The sequence below is a fragment of the Tenrec ecaudatus genome, chromosome 4 (genome assembly GCF_050624435.1).
Source record: "Tenrec ecaudatus isolate mTenEca1 chromosome 4, mTenEca1.hap1, whole genome shotgun sequence".
Classification (NCBI taxonomy): Eukaryota; Metazoa; Chordata; class Mammalia; order Afrosoricida; family Tenrecidae; genus Tenrec; species Tenrec ecaudatus.
In genome coordinates, this window is record NC_134533.1 from 157,079,027 (window position 1) to 157,096,505 (window position 17,479).

The 17,479-nt window shown below is 44.9% G+C and overlaps 1 protein-coding gene across 2 annotated transcripts in view; it reads left to right on the forward strand.

The window, feature by feature from the left end:
- The window catches only part of MFSD1 (major facilitator superfamily domain containing 1), a 37,723-nt gene extending 21,352 nt beyond the window's left edge, over positions 1–16,371 (forward strand). Inside the window, exons 13-16 of one of the 2 annotated variants that reach the window (XM_075546970.1) lie at positions 9,080–9,192; positions 11,246–11,293; positions 13,128–13,185; positions 15,648–16,371. In XM_075546970.1, the coding sequence (XP_075403085.1) occupies positions 9,080–9,192; positions 11,246–11,293; positions 13,128–13,185; positions 15,648–15,651 (223 nt within the window). In that variant the 3' untranslated portion in view covers positions 15,652–16,371. Of the gene's footprint in view, positions 1–9,079; positions 9,193–11,245; positions 11,294–13,127; positions 13,190–15,647 lie in introns of those variants that run through there. The other variant, XM_075546972.1, reaches the window with a different exon arrangement.
- Positions 16,372–17,479: the final 1,108 nt, after the last annotated feature.

A 17,479-nucleotide genomic window follows, 5' to 3' on the forward strand; every position in this document is an offset into this window, starting at 1 on the left:
CTCTGTCTAAGATCTTCTTTGCTGTGGCAGGCAGACACCTTGCCCTTCCATGCTCTGCTGGGCAGGGTCTGTATCAAGCTCCTTCCACTATTTTTCCGCCGGGAAGCCTTTACCAATGGCAACCCTTCACTGTTGAATTTTGAGCCACATTGACTCGCCCAGTGAATTCCCTTCCTACAGCATGGGCAAGCTTCAGGGTCTTTTAAACCCGATCTCGATGGTCCTGGCCCATGCTCTGACATAGGCTGCAGCCTCCTCTGCCTGCACTCTTTGAACATGACCTGTCTTCCCAGAACTGAAACATCTTGGTTTGGTGTAATTTGCCAAGGCCACTGCCATGAGGTTGGCTTTGTATTCCTGCCTCTACATTCCTGCATATCCCGAGATAATCTAGCAGTGTGCCCTTTTCCCTGGAGGGACACAGGCAATTTCACAGTGTTTATTGGAGAAATCATAAGATAGCTTATGCACTAGGTCTCTTACTGCCTGGACATTTTTCACAATTTTGAAATAGCATCTTCCAGTTGGGACACAAAGTCTGTGTAAGGCTCATCATTCCGTTGTCTTATAGCCATGTAACTCGGCTTTCTCTCTTCTGATGGAATTATCTTTTCCCAGGCACTTAAGCAAACTTCACGTATCTGTCCTATTGTCTGTTCAGTAAACTGTAGCTGAGACTCAACTGTAATATAATTCTCATCCCCTAGCAATTGATGAATCCCTATGTCTATGCCATCCTCAGTATTCTTGCGTGCTCGTGCAAGGGCTGCTTCCTTCCATAGCAATTGACATTGCAGGCATTCTGAAGAGTTAAGACAACTTCTCACTACAGTTCTCCAGTCTGTAGGTGTCCAGCTCTCCGACTCTGCTAGAGCCCTTTTCATGCTAATTACAACATGTGAGTCTGGGCCATAATCCTTTGCTGCCTGCGTAAGATCTCTCAGCAGCTTCAAGGGAAAGGCACTATCAATTCCTCCTGGGTGTTTCCCGTAAGCCTGTCTGCTAACAACTAACAGGATAAGACATTCTGCCTAAAATCTTCTCATCTGCCTGAAACCCATTCTGACTGCTTCTCACCTGATGTAAGTTTGGCCATCTTAGACGTTCCTCACTACTCTGCTGGTCTTCTTTCTTTGCTTCCCCTGCCTTTGAAAGCAAGGGGGCTTCCTGGGATTGTTCAACAGCCTCGCTTTGGATCTTGGAATTCCCTTTATACCTTCGGAGAGGGCATATAGGCTTTGGGCCCGAGGTTTGCTTAGAATCTGAGGCCTTGCTTAACAAATCAATCCCTGCTTTTTTAGTTTTTCTTAAAAGTTTCATCGCCTAATTCATACTCATTCTCAGACACTTTAGCTTGCTTTTCTAAATTTGAATAGCTCCCACAAGACTGATAATCCTCATTCTCTTCCTCCTGCAGAAGTACTAAGGCCACCTTCACTTGAACCCACCATATCTCCATGGGAATACTCTCCCCATCTCTGTGGGCTTTCTTTAAGTTTACAGTGACCTCCTCCCAGGTCTCTAGATTGAAAGTTCCTTCCTCCGGGGACCATGGATTATACCTTTTTACTACTTTCAGAAAACATTGCCTCTTTTTCTTCGTTACTTTTATACCCTGTCTTTTCAGTAAGTAGATGAGCATAGTACCATAAGTTTTAGGTTTACTTTTACCTTGCCCCATTGCCCTCTTTAAAATACTCATTCACTATTTCCACTACTTATCTGCCAATCCCCACACTGGATCCTCAGTAAACACAATTTTATGTTTTACTCTATTTTGGTGGGGCCATGCAATTGTTACATTGGGTATAACTCATTGCCACATCATGGGCTCAATTTGTAGTATGAGTTGGGGGGACCAGCCCCCCACCACTACCCACAGATTCAGTGAGCACAATTGTACGGTTGAGATATATATATAATATATCTATATATATTATATATAGATAGATTTTAAAGTCATCGAGAACGAGTGATAGAAGAGACATTACAACAATGCAATCAGACACATTACATGGTAGCATTGCTCACCTCTGCCCCGCTTGGTGGTCCATGTGGAGAGAGGGGGAAGGGAAGGAGGGCAAGGGAACAAGGGAGCAAGGATGGAAAAAGAGGGGGAAGAGAGGCAAGAGGGAACGAGAGGAGGAGGGGGCGAGAGAGGAAGGGAGATCTCTATTACCTTTTGGGGGCGTACAAGCCCAGGTAGACGTCACAGGAAGGGGTTGCACTATAGGTTATACAGCAACGAGAGGGGTGGTCTAGGGATATACACGCAATAGGAAGAGGAGGGATTGGGGGTATACATGTGACAAAGTGGGAGGATCCTAGAGTCAGGATGACAGCTTAACTTTGACCTGTTCTCTGGATCTCCATAGGAACCATTATCAGTAGGGTGTAAACCCCACCTACAGGAACCAAGCTAATGGTGGCAAGCTTCAGGGAGAAGTGATCCAATGTCTGCAGCAGCAGGGAGCAGGCCCACCCTGGTGGAGTGGGGAGACAGCAGTCTGCCTCCAGGGAGGATGTCTGAGCATCTGACCTCCCCCACAGGCATCTATCTGTCCTCCTTCTCCAGGTAGGAATGGAAGGGCGTGAGTGCAGACTGGGAAAGGAGCGATGAGAAGGGTGTTTTGTTCTGACTGTGTGGGGACGGAGGAGCAGGGTCTACTGACCTCAGCTCGAGGCCACACTCCTCCAGCAGATAACAGGCTTCCTTTGTTCTCTCTGAATTAGGCATCTATTTCCCAAGAACTAAGATGATCAGAACCCTATTCCATCAGTATAAAAGGAAAATTCTTTCATCTGGTACCCCCCCACCACCACCTTATTTTTAATGGGCAAAAGATGAAGACATTATGTTACAGGAAATTACCTACAGGACATTTAACTCTGTCAGCTAGTCTAACTTTAGAAACTGTCCTGTCACTATATCTAAGTTCCCTTACAGTTGAAGTATTGTTTTTTTTTTTTGGATGGGCATGTTTTTTTAATGCCATCATCACCAGCAATAGGTGCTGAGCCCAGGGGCCTGCTTCTGGTTCCCCCCCACCCGCCAGATTGGAGAGCCCACGTTCTGGGTCCAGGTGTACCCAGACCCCTGGGTGATCCCTTAGGTTCTGAGCTCAGTTTTCTTCTTTACAAAAGGGGGTACCTCTCAGAAGCCTGCAACCAAGGCCCCTGGGGCTGGGCAGCACCCCATCCTTCAGAGCGGGGAGCCCACATCTGCCTTCTGTATTCTGCCTTCTGTATCCGCTAGCTCCTGTGGGTGCCATCACAGTATGGGGGGTGCTTGGTGGCCTTGCAGGTACAGAGGGCTACTGTGCGAGTCTCCTGGACCTTGAACTTGAGTGGGGATAAGCCAGTGAGTTGGAAGAGGTGGGAGCCATCGCAGAAGGGCTGCTTTGTGCTGCGACCACACACACACACACCACCTGTATGTGGTACCAGCCACCAGCTCCACCTTGATGGGTGTTTTCTGGGCCACCACAGCCTTGGCCGGGGCTTTAGAGAACCATCAGGCCAGCCAGGAGGAGAATCCCCGCCTCTGGCTCAGCTGCTGAGCGCAGGCAGGCGGGCAGGCAGGGATCCGGGAGGAGACGGTGGTTCGGAAGGAGGGAAATAACACCAGCGTTAAGAGAGAGGGCCCACGCGGGGAAACGGGGGCCGGGCAGAGGGGCGAGGGGCAGGCCTCGTGGGGAAGGCTGGAGGAAACGCGGTGCGCGGCGCGCGGGGGAAGGCGCCCACCCCGGCTCCACGCACCGCCCGCAGCACGCCGCTCCCGGGCCGCCCATGGCCGTGCGGCCTCCGCGGCCTCCCTGACCGTCACCTCCGCGCTGCCTCCGCCGGCCGGAAGCCCGAAGTATTGTTTTTTATAAATGAAACATTTTTTATTTTTCAGAAGTGTCATTTGGAAAATACCATTTAAAACACATCTCTTAAATCACCAGTCTTCTAAAAACTAATTAAGAAAGAAAATTCAGAGGCTGTTGTGCTAGGCCGAGTTGACTAGAGAAACAAATCCAATGCCACTCATATGTTTAAGAAAGAGCCTTATATCCAGAAGTAACTGTATATCAAGAAGTGCCTCAGTTCTGTCCTATTCAAGCCCATCAGCCCAATATTAGTGCATAAGTCCCTCTTCAGGCCCATGCAGACACGTGCATTGATGCCGAATGCAGGAAGATCACAGGCCACTGGGTTCAGGGACGTGTGGATCCAAGGTTGGTGGAAACCTGCGGGACCCTGGCAGCAAGCAGGAAGGTGAAGTGGGAGAGAGAGAAGGAGGTTCTTAGGGTCTTCTTGATGAGAAGGCCTCATCCTCAAGGAAGCACCATCAGTCTGTGACCTGATTGACAATTTTGACTTCCCCCTAACCAGGACCGTTCACTTGTCATAAACTCATCTAACAATGGCAGCTGTCTATCACCATCACAGACATGGCCCTTCCTGTCTCTGGTTCCAGTTGACACCTGGAGAGCACCAGCACTGCCTTGCCATGTCCCTGTGGCTTTATCGGATTGGGGCTCATATTCCACTTCAGCCGTGTTTTGTCAGATAAACATTTTAACTTTTTGTTATGATGTGGGTGAAGGTGTCCAGAGCCCTTTGGTTTTTCCATTCAGTAATTCCCACATACTTGTTTTGGGACATTGATGACAATCTCCATGATGTCAGAGCACGCTTTCCACTTCTTCCTTGTGGTCACCATTTCCATTTGACCGTTCTGATCCCTTTCTGCTCTCTGAGCTCTTGTGTGTTTGCTTGTTCCAAAGGGTACTTACTTCAGGTGTTATTGTTCCCTCTGTGGACCTGTCTATTGCTTGGCCGCAAGCTGAGTTACAGGAGTCAGTTCCATTCTAGACCTGCAGGGTGAGTGAGGGCTGTAGACCTGGGGGCTTAAACGGTCAGACTGGCGAGTCTGGTCTTTTAGGAAGAAGGGCTTGGGTTTTGCCCTAATTTCTCTCCCATTCTATCCAGGATCTTCTATTGTGGTCCTTTTCAGAGCAGTTGACAGTGGTACCCTTTAGTTCTTCTGATCTTAGGGGCATGTAGACTGAGGTCCAGTAGTACTTTGGACTGATTTTTCTTTTTAATTGTTTTATTAGGGGCTCATACAACTCTTATCCCAACCTTACATACATCAGTTGTGTACATTCATTGCCCTCATCATTCTTAAAACATTCGCTCTCCCCCAAGCCCCAGGAATCAGCTCCTCATTTTTCCCCTCCCTTCCTGCTCCCCTTTGCCTCATGAACCCTTGATAATTTACAAATTATTATTTTGCTTTGGACTGATTTTTTTGGTCATGTGTCATTTTGATTTCTTCACTCTTTTTTGTCCTGGATGGTGACAGACCAATAACTGCCCTGTAGATGACCACGGACAAGTTTGTTTTTTCTATTGAAAAAGTTTATGTTTAGAATTAGCCAGCTGAACTCAGTTTAGATCAGTGGTTCTCAACCTTTCTAATGCCGCGACCCTTTAATATAGTTCCTCATGGTGACCCCCCCAACCATAAAATTATTTTCGTTGCTACTTCATAACTGTAATTTTGCTACTGTTGTGAATCGGGCGACCCTTGTGAAAGGGTCGTTTAGCCCACAGGTTGAGAACCGCTCGTTTAGATGATGCCAGTTTTGTTGGCAATATCTAAAGCATCATCATCAGGAGCCAGTCGAACACATGCCTCCTCTCCATCAGGCCCTGGCTTCTTCAGTATCAGAGCCTTTTCACAGTTGGCCTTGCATCCACAATGAACACAAGTGTGTTGCAGTCTTCAGTCTTCTTCATGACTGACTCAGTGGTCAGGGGAACTTGAAGACATAGTAGTCTAGCATGTTTCTCTTGGGGTGCTCTTCTGAGGCTGTTTGGGCTGCCCGCTTAGCTTCAGTGTTTTTGGCTGCTGGGAGGTGGGTGATGTGTGGGCTTCTGTTATTTGTAGCTGTGGATACTTTTCAGTAGGGCCTTCATGGCCCTACTGGCCTTCAAACCTTTGCTTTGGTTTCAGTTTGGGGATGGGCAGGGGCTTTATCGCTTTTGCCGCCACCTTCACAGACGTCACTCCTAAGCTTGGTTTGTGTGTGTGTCTGTTTAACAAAGAACTTTATATTAGAAGGGTGGCCTACACAGCTGCGAGTAGGAAAGCCCAATCAGATGTTAAGTCAGAAGCCTCTCCAGCTCATGCAGTTGCCAGGGCTAATGCACCAGGAAGCAGGAGGCAAGGTAAGAGGAAGAAGCAGGAAGACTGTAGCTGGTGAATGCACAGAAGAATCTGCAGGTCAGATGTTAGGTTATGATAGCGCCCAGGGTTGGCACATAATAGAGTTCCCAGTGTCAGCAGGCAATATGGTTGGCCATTGACTCAACTTTAAAGCTTCTCACAAGCTTTTAACACTTTTGTTGCTACTCATCAAAGTAAGATACAGACATATTCTTTTTTTTTAAGATCATTTTATTGGGACTCTTAGAACTCTTGTTACAATCCATACATCAGTTGTATCCGACATATTAGTACATATGTTCCAACGGTCTTTCCTAGGCATTTACTTTTCATCGAGCCCTTGGAATCAGCTCCTCTTTTTTCCCCTCCCCCCACCCCCAACCCTTGTGGCCCCTTGATAGATTGTTAATTATTTCAAATCTCACACCGACCGCTGTCTCCCTTCCCTTCTGGTTTCTGTTATTCTTCCCCCTGGATGGGGTATGTGGTTATATGCCATACATTGTGATCAATACCCCCTTCCCTCCTCACCTCTCCCTGCTTTCCCTGCCCTTTTGGTATCGCTATTCCCATTCCTGGGTTCCGTGTATCATGAGTTTTATCTCTAGCCTATCCCTATGTACATGCTCCTGCCTAGTCTAGAGTGGGAGGCGGCATTGGGGTCATGATAGCAGGGGGTGAGGGGGCCTCAAAGGTCAGAGGTAAATTGCGTGATCCATTGGTGCTCTACTGCACTCTGATTGACTCATCCCCTCCTTGCGACCCCTCTGGGGGTGGGGGTGTTCCTTTGGCCACAGATGGACTTCGGGTCTCTGCTTCAAGCCCCCTCCATTCTCACCAATGCATTTTTGTTTGTTTGCTCACGGTTTGTTAAGAATCTTCTGATGCCGGTTGCCTACTGATGCCCATTGCCCAGTCTCGACACCTCACGATTGCACCGGCTGGTGTGCTTCTTCCATGTGGGCTTGTTGCTTCACTGTTGGATGGCCACTGGTTTAACTTCAAGCCTTTAAGACCCCAGACACCATATCTTTTAATAGCCCGGCACCATCCTCTCCCTTCGCCACATCTGCTTATGCACCATTTTGCCTTCAGCAATTATGTAGGTAGGATGTTTTGTGTGTGAGCATCACAGAATGCCAATTTGTTGGAACAATGTGTTCTTGTATTGAGGGGAGGTATGAGTCAAGGCCCAAGAACCATCTGCAGTTTCAGTGTATTGCCTTATATGTACATATATGTACTTATAAATATATGTACATGGGCCAATACCACTATTGTTATGTATTTACATATGTGCACACCTCTGTTAATCTCCCTATCTGTACCTTTGCTTCCTGGAGCTTGCCTCTGTTTCTTTGTGCCTCCTCCTGCCTTGCCATCACTTTCCCCCTTCTTCCACCTCTCAGTGCTTCTTCCACCTCTCCGCTAGTTTGGTGTTGCTCTAATACTCACAGCATCTCTACCTTGCTGGTTCCACTTCCCTAGTTGTCCCCCTGTCCATGACGCTGTCCACTCACCACACCCTTCTCCCCACCTCCTTCCTCCTAGACCTTCCAGGGCCATTGGTCCCAATCCGTTCTCCCTGAGGTTCCCTCCCATGTCTGTCCCATATACCGTATATGTTTGTGTGTAAGCAGAGGTTTTCAGCACATTTTTTAACGCAGTTTTGGTGGTAAAATTAGGTGCCTCAGCTGATATTTGGATCAGCTTACATTTGAGTATATACGGTAAGTAGAGAAACCAGCAATGTCCTATTGTGAACAATAAGAAAACATCCGGTTGAACATAGAAAAGGAGAGAGAAAAAGAAGAAAAAGAAAAGAAAACCCTGCCTAGGTCCAGGTCTGTTTGCCGGCCCCCATGAGTGCCAGCCCCCTGGGCCTGGGGAGATCGGGGGCTGCCCCTCCTAGCCTGAAGTCCATTCTTGGGACTCCTCAGGGGCTCTGTGGATCAGCTTTACTCCAATTGCTGATCTGTTATGCTCCCTTCCACTGTCTCCCCACCGATACAGAGCATGTTCTTATGGACGCTGCTGTGCCAATTGACCTTGCTGTACCTTCCCCGAATCCCAGCCACTCATTCCCTCAGGGTGTTTTGTTATGGCCAAGAAGTGTTCATAAGTGCCCATGCATCCTGTACTATATTCATGGAGATCTATAGCATATGTAAACGTGGAAAATCCTCATTCAAACCAGTCTCTATACTCTGAATGTCGTCCCATTTGCCTTTCCACATGTGTTCAGCTTTCTTGTCTCTCTGTTAGCTAAAACTTTTAACAAAGTTCCAGATTTTCAGTTTTGTTCTAATTATTCCTACTATCTATCTTTTTTTTTTTTAATCTGAGTTCCATTAGGTCAGTTGTAGCACTTCTGTAGTAGTTTGGATCTCTGATCATTTACCTAAAACCTGGGTTTGATTTCACAAATTTATATATACTTAATGCATACACACATTCCTGCATGCGTAACTTTGTCATTTGCATGGCAACATTTGAGGGGGAGGGGAATGTCAGTCCTGGGAACTGTGCTACATTGCATGATTTGGGAAGATTCTTTCACTGAATTTGTGGATTTTCTTCTTAAAGCTTCATGCATCAGCTGAACATCTCTTTTGTGTCAGGAACTGGCCTCATACCTGGAAACACAAAGATAAGACATGGCCCTGCCTCTGAAGAGCTCACATAGAGCTGGTTCCATAAACATGACCTAGACAATGAGGTTACAGTGCGAGTTGTTAGTGGTAATACATAAGAAAGGTACGAGCAGTATGTGGTTACAGATACGGATACTTATAGTCAAGCCTGTGTGCGAAGGCTTTTGAGAGTAAAACTTTCCCGTTTTTATGTCTTCCATTGCAGCATGCAGTCCATCCAGAATTTGGGGTTGGCGATCGTTTCCATTATTGCGGGCATGATATTGGATACTCGGGGATATTTATTTTTAGAAGTTTTCTTCATTGCCTGTGTTTCCAGTAAGTATGCCATGTGGCAGCATTTATTTTCACTTAATGTGCCGTGAATATGTTCTCATCTGCTTTTATAGGTTCTTGTTGTTATTGTTCGGTTTTTCACCTTTTTAAACCAAATCTTAAGACCGAGCTCTCGAAGTTGCCTAATTCTTATCTATGGGTTTGGTTGTACAACTAGAGACTTGCTAGTTCTCTGAAGATTCAGAGACAATATTCAGGAGATTCCTAGCTTTAAAGGTAACAAGGGAATCTGCTTCCGAGTCTGTTTTCCATGTCGTTTAAAGCCCCTTTTCCCTTTAAAGTGGCGCTCTTTCAGGAGTTCTGAGTTTGACCTTACTGGGAATGTGTAGGCATCGGTGTAATTTACGTGTGAATACTCATGTCTGGTGAAGACGCAGAAGACAGCTTTACCACAAGTACTGACCTACTGTCAGTAGGCAGACTACCGTTTGCTTATTACCTCCAAGCCTGTGTTAGTCCGGGAGACTAGAGAAACAAAGTCATAGACACACTCATAGGTATATGAGAGAGTTTTATATAAAGGGTAATTGTACGTTAAGAAAGCATCCCAACCCAGCCCATAAATCCAATAATTCCCCTATGTCCGATACCAATCTATAAAGTCCTCTTCAGACTCATGAAACACATGCAATGACGCCGAATGCAGGACGACCACAGGCCAGTGGGTAGAAAGTCTTTGGATCCAGTGGTGTTGTAAGCATCTCAGCTGCATGGCTTCTCTGGTTTCCATGTGACTTCTCCAGCTCAGGGCACTAGTGTAGTTCCATGTATCTTGTCAGCGCACTGTCTCCCCAGGAGTGAGCTGAGAGACAGGAATAGTGTCTCCTGCTTTCTAAGAAGGAATACAGGATTTCCTAGAATTTTCAGGAAAAGGCCAAGCCCACACAGAGGCTTCATTGGCTATGAACCAGTTGACAGACTAAATTCTATCCCTTCATTCGTAATCCTCTCAAATTGACACCAGGTTATGTAACTACCACAAATAAGCATCCTAAAATTTCTTTTCGTTTTAATTCTTTTATTTAATATTTACTTGTTATGGCCCATGGTTAAAAATAAGAAGCACTAGGAAACTGTTGAAACAGCATAAAAAAAAATTAAAAATTCCAAAAAGACGTTTTACCATACACACAAATTTTGATCATTTGAAAAAAGTGCTCATTTATCAAGCAGTGGATTACATATCAGTAGCATGTATTTTAATATACTATATACCACAGTGATGTTTTATTAAAGTGAATTTTTATTTGTAGAGATTACTTTCTAATCTTGAAATCATAATTTTTAAAATAGCCCATCATATTTTGAAGACACAGTTTGTTTTTAAAAAGCAAATTATATAAGAATTCTAAACATTAGGTCATAGAAATTTTTGTGGGGGGTTGTCTAGTATAAAAATACTGCAATGTGATTTATTTCTGTTTCACAGTTCAGTGCAGTATATATTTGGGTCTCTAGTCAGACACCATGCCATTTGAAAACTTGTTGATGCCATATCAGTTGAAAGGAAATTGAAGGAAAAAGCCAAACACCTGACTTTCTGAGGTCTTTCCTGGCACTGGGTTCTGGGAGGTGAAGGACCGTGTTCTAATGCCCAGTTACTTAACTTAAAGGTGGACATGGCACGCTAAACCTGAAGCTCGACAGGGCGACTTTTACTTGCCTGTCTGTAAATAGCAGACAGCCCAGGGATTGCTCAGCGGCAGTGCTGAGAAGGAGCAGCCCTTACAAAGGGTGGGGCTTTGCAGGCGTGGCTCCTGGTGGGGTCTGCTCCCTGTCCTGTAGGGACCTCAGGTGCCTGTTTCTGACACTGTTACCCCCAGTTCCAAATAACCTGTAGATATTACGGCTTGCCACTTGATTCCACTGCTTTTTGAAAATAGAATGCGAATAGTGTTTTTACTGTCAATGCCAATTAGTAAAAGCTTGAGTGTATCAAAGCGTTATTTTGTGATTTTGATTACATAGGCGTCCTTGAGGAGAGCTACGTATGTTTGTAAAAGGCCCTGTGTTCTTTTTTGCCTTTCATCCCTAGTGTCACTTTTATCTGTGGTCTTGCTCTATTTGGTGAACCGTGCCCAGGGTAAGTGTGAACGCGGCGGCTTTCTTCTCCCACCTAGTGGATCATGCTAGGGGCTGTGTGTACATTTCTTTGGCGACCAGATCTGCAGCTCATGAGCTGATGACATTTATGCATAGAAATGGAAGCACATTTAGGTCTGTAGCATATGATTATGTATAGTGGACTGTCTTCTAATATTATTCTCACGTACCTTCTGACCAGTTCAATACAAGTTTTGTAATTCAATATTTTATTTATATTTTGTAATTCAATATTTTTAATGATATTTTTAATGATCTGAAAAAATACGGCACTTTTTCTATCATTGAATGAATCAAAAGCCTCTCTGACATTATTTTATTTTTTACAAATAAGCATGTAGGTTTATATTAGTTTTTTTTTAAGTTTGAAACTGTTCATTTACAGTTAGAAATAACAGATTTTTGGCTTTTACTAATATAAACTATAGGCATTAGTGCTTTCTTCTTTGCTCTGCATATGATTTTGGTTAGCGTTTTCAGTTTTTCCTTCCTGCTCTGAAAGTATGCTGTATATTTGGTAGTTGCCTTCAAGCCAGTTCTCAGTCATGTGTGCGCTAGAGCTGCTCCTGGGCTTTTCAAAGTCGTGACCTTTCAGAAGCAGGTGGCCAAACCTGTCTTGCCAAGTGCCTCTGGGGGGCTGTGAACTGCCAACCTTTCAGCCAGTAGTTGAACACTAACTGCTACCCATGGAAGGGTACACTTCCATCACACACTTAGCAGAATATAAGACGCATGTTGGCTAAATAATTTCACGATATTTGATTTTTATTAAGTATTAATTCAGTACTCTAGTTAACAAAACTGGGCAAAATATATGTCCAAACTTCAAAAATAAAGTAGACAAAATGAAGGGGTAGTGTTTTCCCTTTAGGAAGATTTCCAGTAGATAAAGTAGTTCTTTTTCATCTTTTGTAGTGTTTATGTTACTTAAAATAAGGCACATCTATCTATGCCACTGTGTAAGGAGCCCTGAAAGCGCATTGGTTCAGTACTTGACTGCCAGCTGGGAGAACCCCTGTTAGGCTGGGTTGACTCGAGAAATAAACCCATGGTACTCATCTATGTGTAAGGAAGACGTGTGTATCTAGACATAGTAGTAAATGAAGATGGTATCCCAGCCTAGTCCAACAAGTCCCTTTTCAGATGCACACAGACCCATACAATGATACAGAACACAGGAAGATTGCAGGCCAGTGGATGCAGAGTGGTGTGGATCCAAGGTTGGTGGAAACATAGCAAAACACCAGCAACTCTCAGAGTAGCCACCCAGCAAGCAGGAAGGTGAAGGGAGAGAAAGAGACAAGGAGGTTCCTATGGTCCTTTTTATGAGAAGGCCACACCCCCAAGGACACAGCATCAGACTATGACCTGATTGACAGGTTTGACTCCACCCTTAGCCAGAGGAGTCTAGTTGACATAAAATTATCTAACTACCACAGAACCCATCAATGGCGTCAGCGTAGTAGCTCCAGTGATAACAGCCCTGGCGGTCTAGTGGTTATGCTTTGGGCTGCTAACCACAAGCCAGCAATTCAAAACCACTAAGCATCCCACAGGAGAAAGAGGAGGCTTTCTACTCCCATCAAGGTGGCAGTCTTGCAGACCCACAGGGGCACCTCTGCCTTACTGCTCCACAGGGCCACTATGAGTCAGAATTGAGCCGATGGCAGTGAGCTTTGATTTGTGCTCCATTGATACAGTTCTGCTTTGTCCTCTCGGGTTGCTACAAGTCAGAGTTGACAATAAACAAAAGATTAAAGTGTTTGTGTGTGTATTTGTGAGTGTGAAAAGACTCCATGTTCATTGTGTTTTAGGTGGTAACCTCAATTATTCTGCAAAACAGAGGGAAGAAATCAAGCTTTCCCATACCGAGTAAGTCTTAAAAAAGAGAAAGTTGTGCTTGTTGTAAAAACCTCACATATTAGCATTTTATTCCAAGGTAATGGGTTTGGATTTTTTTCTTGAGTTTTAAGAGTTAGCACATATCTCTGGGATATTATAACAAAACTATTGTTTCAGAAAATGAATTAATTAAAAAGGTAAAAGAAGGAGAGTATCAAGACCTAAAAGAATTGGGGTTTTAATTGCCCCCAGAGAGAAAAATCTATAGTACTTATCCATTATTGGAGGAAAGTCTTTTGATAATTTCCCTCTGCTCTCAAATAGTTTCTAGCTGGGACACCCTAAACTACTCTGCTGTATAGGACTTCTTTCTTGAATGTAGAAATACTATTAATTTATTCAGATTTAACTACCTCCCCCAATTTTGCTGTACTGTTTGTTATTGCATTTCTGTTCAATTTCTACTGTGTGTATTGTTAACAAGGAGCCCTGGTGGTATAGTGGTTACACTTTCAGCTGTGAACCACAAGGTCAGCAGTTTGAAACCACCGGTCATTCCTCAGGAGAAAGGCAAGGTTTTTCTACTCCCGAAAAGAGTTACAGTCTCTGAAACCCATGGGGCATTTTAAGAAGGCTTAGATAAAGTACACGCTTCATCTTTGGTTAATCTTTTGGGAATTTTGTTTATAATTCTGTTTGTGGCGCATGCTAATTCTTTGACTTTTATCATGAGAGTTTCCAGCATTGAGCTTCACTCGAGAACAGGCGCCTGCAGGTCCTGTTTAGCTGTGCTGTGTGTAGCACAAGGAGGAAGGAGCCTCGCGGGCACAGTGGGCTGTGTGCTGATTGCACTCCACCTGAGCAATAGAGTCTGCTTCCTCAGAGACTTCTCGCCTCAGAAACCCTAGGGAGCAGTTCTCATCTGCTTACAGGGTCGCCATGAGTCAGAATTGACTTGATGCTAGTGGGAGGGTTTAGTGCAGGGAGAGGCTCCGAGTTCCTTCAGGGACTGAAGAATGGCATGTGCAGTGAGGGAAGGCGATTGGGATGGAGACTTTGTAAGTCCAGGTTGGTCCAATCATTGTAAAGTCAGGACAGATTTACTTAACCTTAGAGCGGATTTGCGAAGAAGGTGACGCCAGGTCAAAGATGACAGCCAGCCACACATCTGAATATACATGGCTCTCCCGAGTCCGTCAGTAATTCAGGCTCATTAGGCTCTAAACCCATGCCTCTTCTGAGCCTCCATTCCTTGTTTGACCCGCACTTTTTCTGTCTCAACTATACCATCATTGTAGGTGGGTACCAAGAGGGCCCGCATTGCCAGTCACCGTAGCTGGATCACAGAAACCAGGTGGATTGGAAAGACTAAGTCAATGGTTCTCAACCTTCCTCATCCCTCAACCCTTTAATATAGTTCCTCATGTTAGTGACCCCGCATGTGGGCGTATCTGCATGTGGGTGGACCCGCTGAAGACGGATAGAGGAGGGCTGCCTCGGTTTCTAAGACCATCGGAGATATGGTTTTAGGTGACGACCCTTGTGAAAGTATCGTTCGACCCTCCAAGGGGTCGAGACCCCCAGGTTGAGAACCACTGCTCTAAGTCTTATTTCCACATGCTGGTCTCCCCGTTATCCCTTTGTTCTCACAGCATATATAGATAGACACAGGCTGAGCAAAACTTCTTTCAGACAGACACACATCTTAGAATGGTAAACGAGGAAAACAAAGTTTTGCTTTAACAAAGATCTTGTGTTACAGAGCTTCCATGACTTAGGGATGCTAAATCTCGAGGAGACAGGCCTCGCTTGCCGCTGTCGGCCCTTAGTGAGGGGAGGGAGGAGGCCTGGACACTGTCACAGGGTATTCATGGAGACAAGACAGAGGGGCTTAGAAATCCTGTGGAGGATTTCTAGCTGAGTCACGTCTAAACAAAGACTATAGTTCTCCTAACTACATTATGTGCCCATCTTAAAGAATGGACTCCTCAGGTCACCCCCTATCACCATGGCAGATCACCACAGTATAAACGTTTCAGTCTGACCCTGCCTCTGCTCTGGTAGCCATGCCAACCTGCTTGAAGCCCTGCATGGAAGGGCAAGTCGTAGTCGCCCACACACCAGATGTTCGGAACTTGGGAGTGCTTGTAATAAAAAGACAAACCCACGAAATATGGGGGCTTCAAAGTGTGGAACAAGGCGGATCAGCAGACTATGGGCTTTTCCTTGAACCCTTTGAAGCGCCCCTTATGTAACAGTTACTTTTGACTGCCAGAGCTATAAATGCTTATTTATCTGCTTCATTTCTGTCTTCCAAATTTTCCGCAGTTGATCCTGTGTTTTCTGATCAGAAAGAAAAGTCCAAAAAATAAGCTCAGCAGAATACGTAGCTTTCAGTGTTTGTTACCACGTGGTTGGTAATGCAGGGTTTCATTGTGTGAAGCATGGCGATTTCTCCTTGGGATGATAATTGATTGCCTTGTGTTTTGCAGATGAGAAGTCTGAATGACTGACTGTGCCTTGAGCTGTGGCTGCACCACTCCCCCCTCCCCAAAATTGGCCTGAAAACCTCCATAGTTTCTTAATTTAGAATTTGGTCATTAAGGAAAATCATGTACTGGAAGGTTACTGTCTTTGTAATTTGAATATAGCCTTTCCCAGGTTTATTTGTGAGGATGAGTGTGGGTGACGAGCTCTGTTCTAGTGTAGAAAAGTGCTCAGGAGCATCGGGCGGACACCACTCAGGACTAGATAACGGAGAAGACATTGCCTTGAAGTGCTTTTCACTAGGCGTGTCTTAGAGGATGGCTTTTAAAAAGTCTTAAAGAAAAACAGAAAGCTTGGAGGGAGGGCTAAGAAGGGTTGTTTTATACAGAATGAAACTACTAAACTGTGCCGTTGAGGCTCATCATTCCCTATTACCTCTCTTTGTAAAAGGCATTTTCACTCGGGGAGCTGTCTTTCAACTCACAAAGAGCAGGTTGTGTTCGGCCTCTTTCCTGACTGGAGGCTGCCGGGCAGGGACTCTTTGGAGCTTCCTTGCCTTTCTGTCCTGGGACCCGGTCTCCCTTCTGGGACATAATGTGTGGAACAAACTTCCTGCCCTGATTTTTTTTCCCCCTTACAATTTAATTAATAATGGGAACGTATCCTTCCAATGATGATGGTTAATTGTATATCTCCATGGATAAATAAAAATGAAATGAATAAAAAGAAGAGCTGATGTCTACTGCTCTTTTTAAAAAGAAATAGTAAAACACTGATCTTTTTATTCCTGTAGACGATTATCTCTCAAGAAAAACTAAATTGGAATAAGGGGAATTTGCCTAATGGCAATAGTCAGTGGGAGATGATGGAGTAGCTTTTACTAAAGGCAGAGATTTTGTATATGCGTTTGCCCTCTATGGACAGGTAGGTACAATAGACAGTAAGTATTAAGAGAACATACATGACATTATTGAAAATCAGTGGCATCATGTCGTATGCTTAGGTTGTGGGGGCAGAATGAAAGTGCATTCCTTTTACAAGGCAGCCTTCCATCTTTCCCCTCTGCCTCTCAGTTGATGGAGCACTTCCACTCATTTCATTGAGTCAGTAGAGTTTGGAATGCACGCAGTGGCAATGGGGTTGTTTGTGTTTTAAAATTTGAACTTAGCAGCCACTCTTGGAGAGAAAGAGGAGGCTGTCTGTCTCTATGAAGATTACACTCTTGGAAACCTACAGAGGCAGTTCTGTTCCATCAAGTCACTGTGAGTTGGAACCCACAGGATGGCAATGAGAGTGGGGTTTCTGATTTGAGTATTCAGTAATAGTAAAGAACTATTCCCAATTATACAGAAGCCATCAATGATTTCTGGAATACTTCTGCTTCAGTCTACTACCCCTCGACTCTGCCATTGGGTGGTGGTAAGTGTCCAGTAAGGAGTAGCATGCTTTGTTAGTGTGAGTAAACTAGAAAAACAAATCCACAGAAACTCGAGAGTTTTATATATAGGGTAAGTGTACATTCAGAAAGCATCCCAACCCAGTCCAGTCCAAGCCTATAAGTCCGACTTAGCCCATATGTCCAACACCGATCTACAAAGTCCTCCTCAAACTCACAAAACACAATGACACTGAATGCAGGAGGATCACAGGCCAGTGGGTAGAAAGTCTTTAAATCCAGTGGCGGTGTAAGCATCTCAACTCTGGCAGGGGTCTCCATGTGGCTGCTCCAGCACCCAGGGCTACATCAGGGTAAGTACATGTGGCTTCTCCTCAGGGATGTCTCACAGGAAGTGAGCCTTGCCAGCTGAGACAAAGAACTAGCTAAGGCAGCTGCATA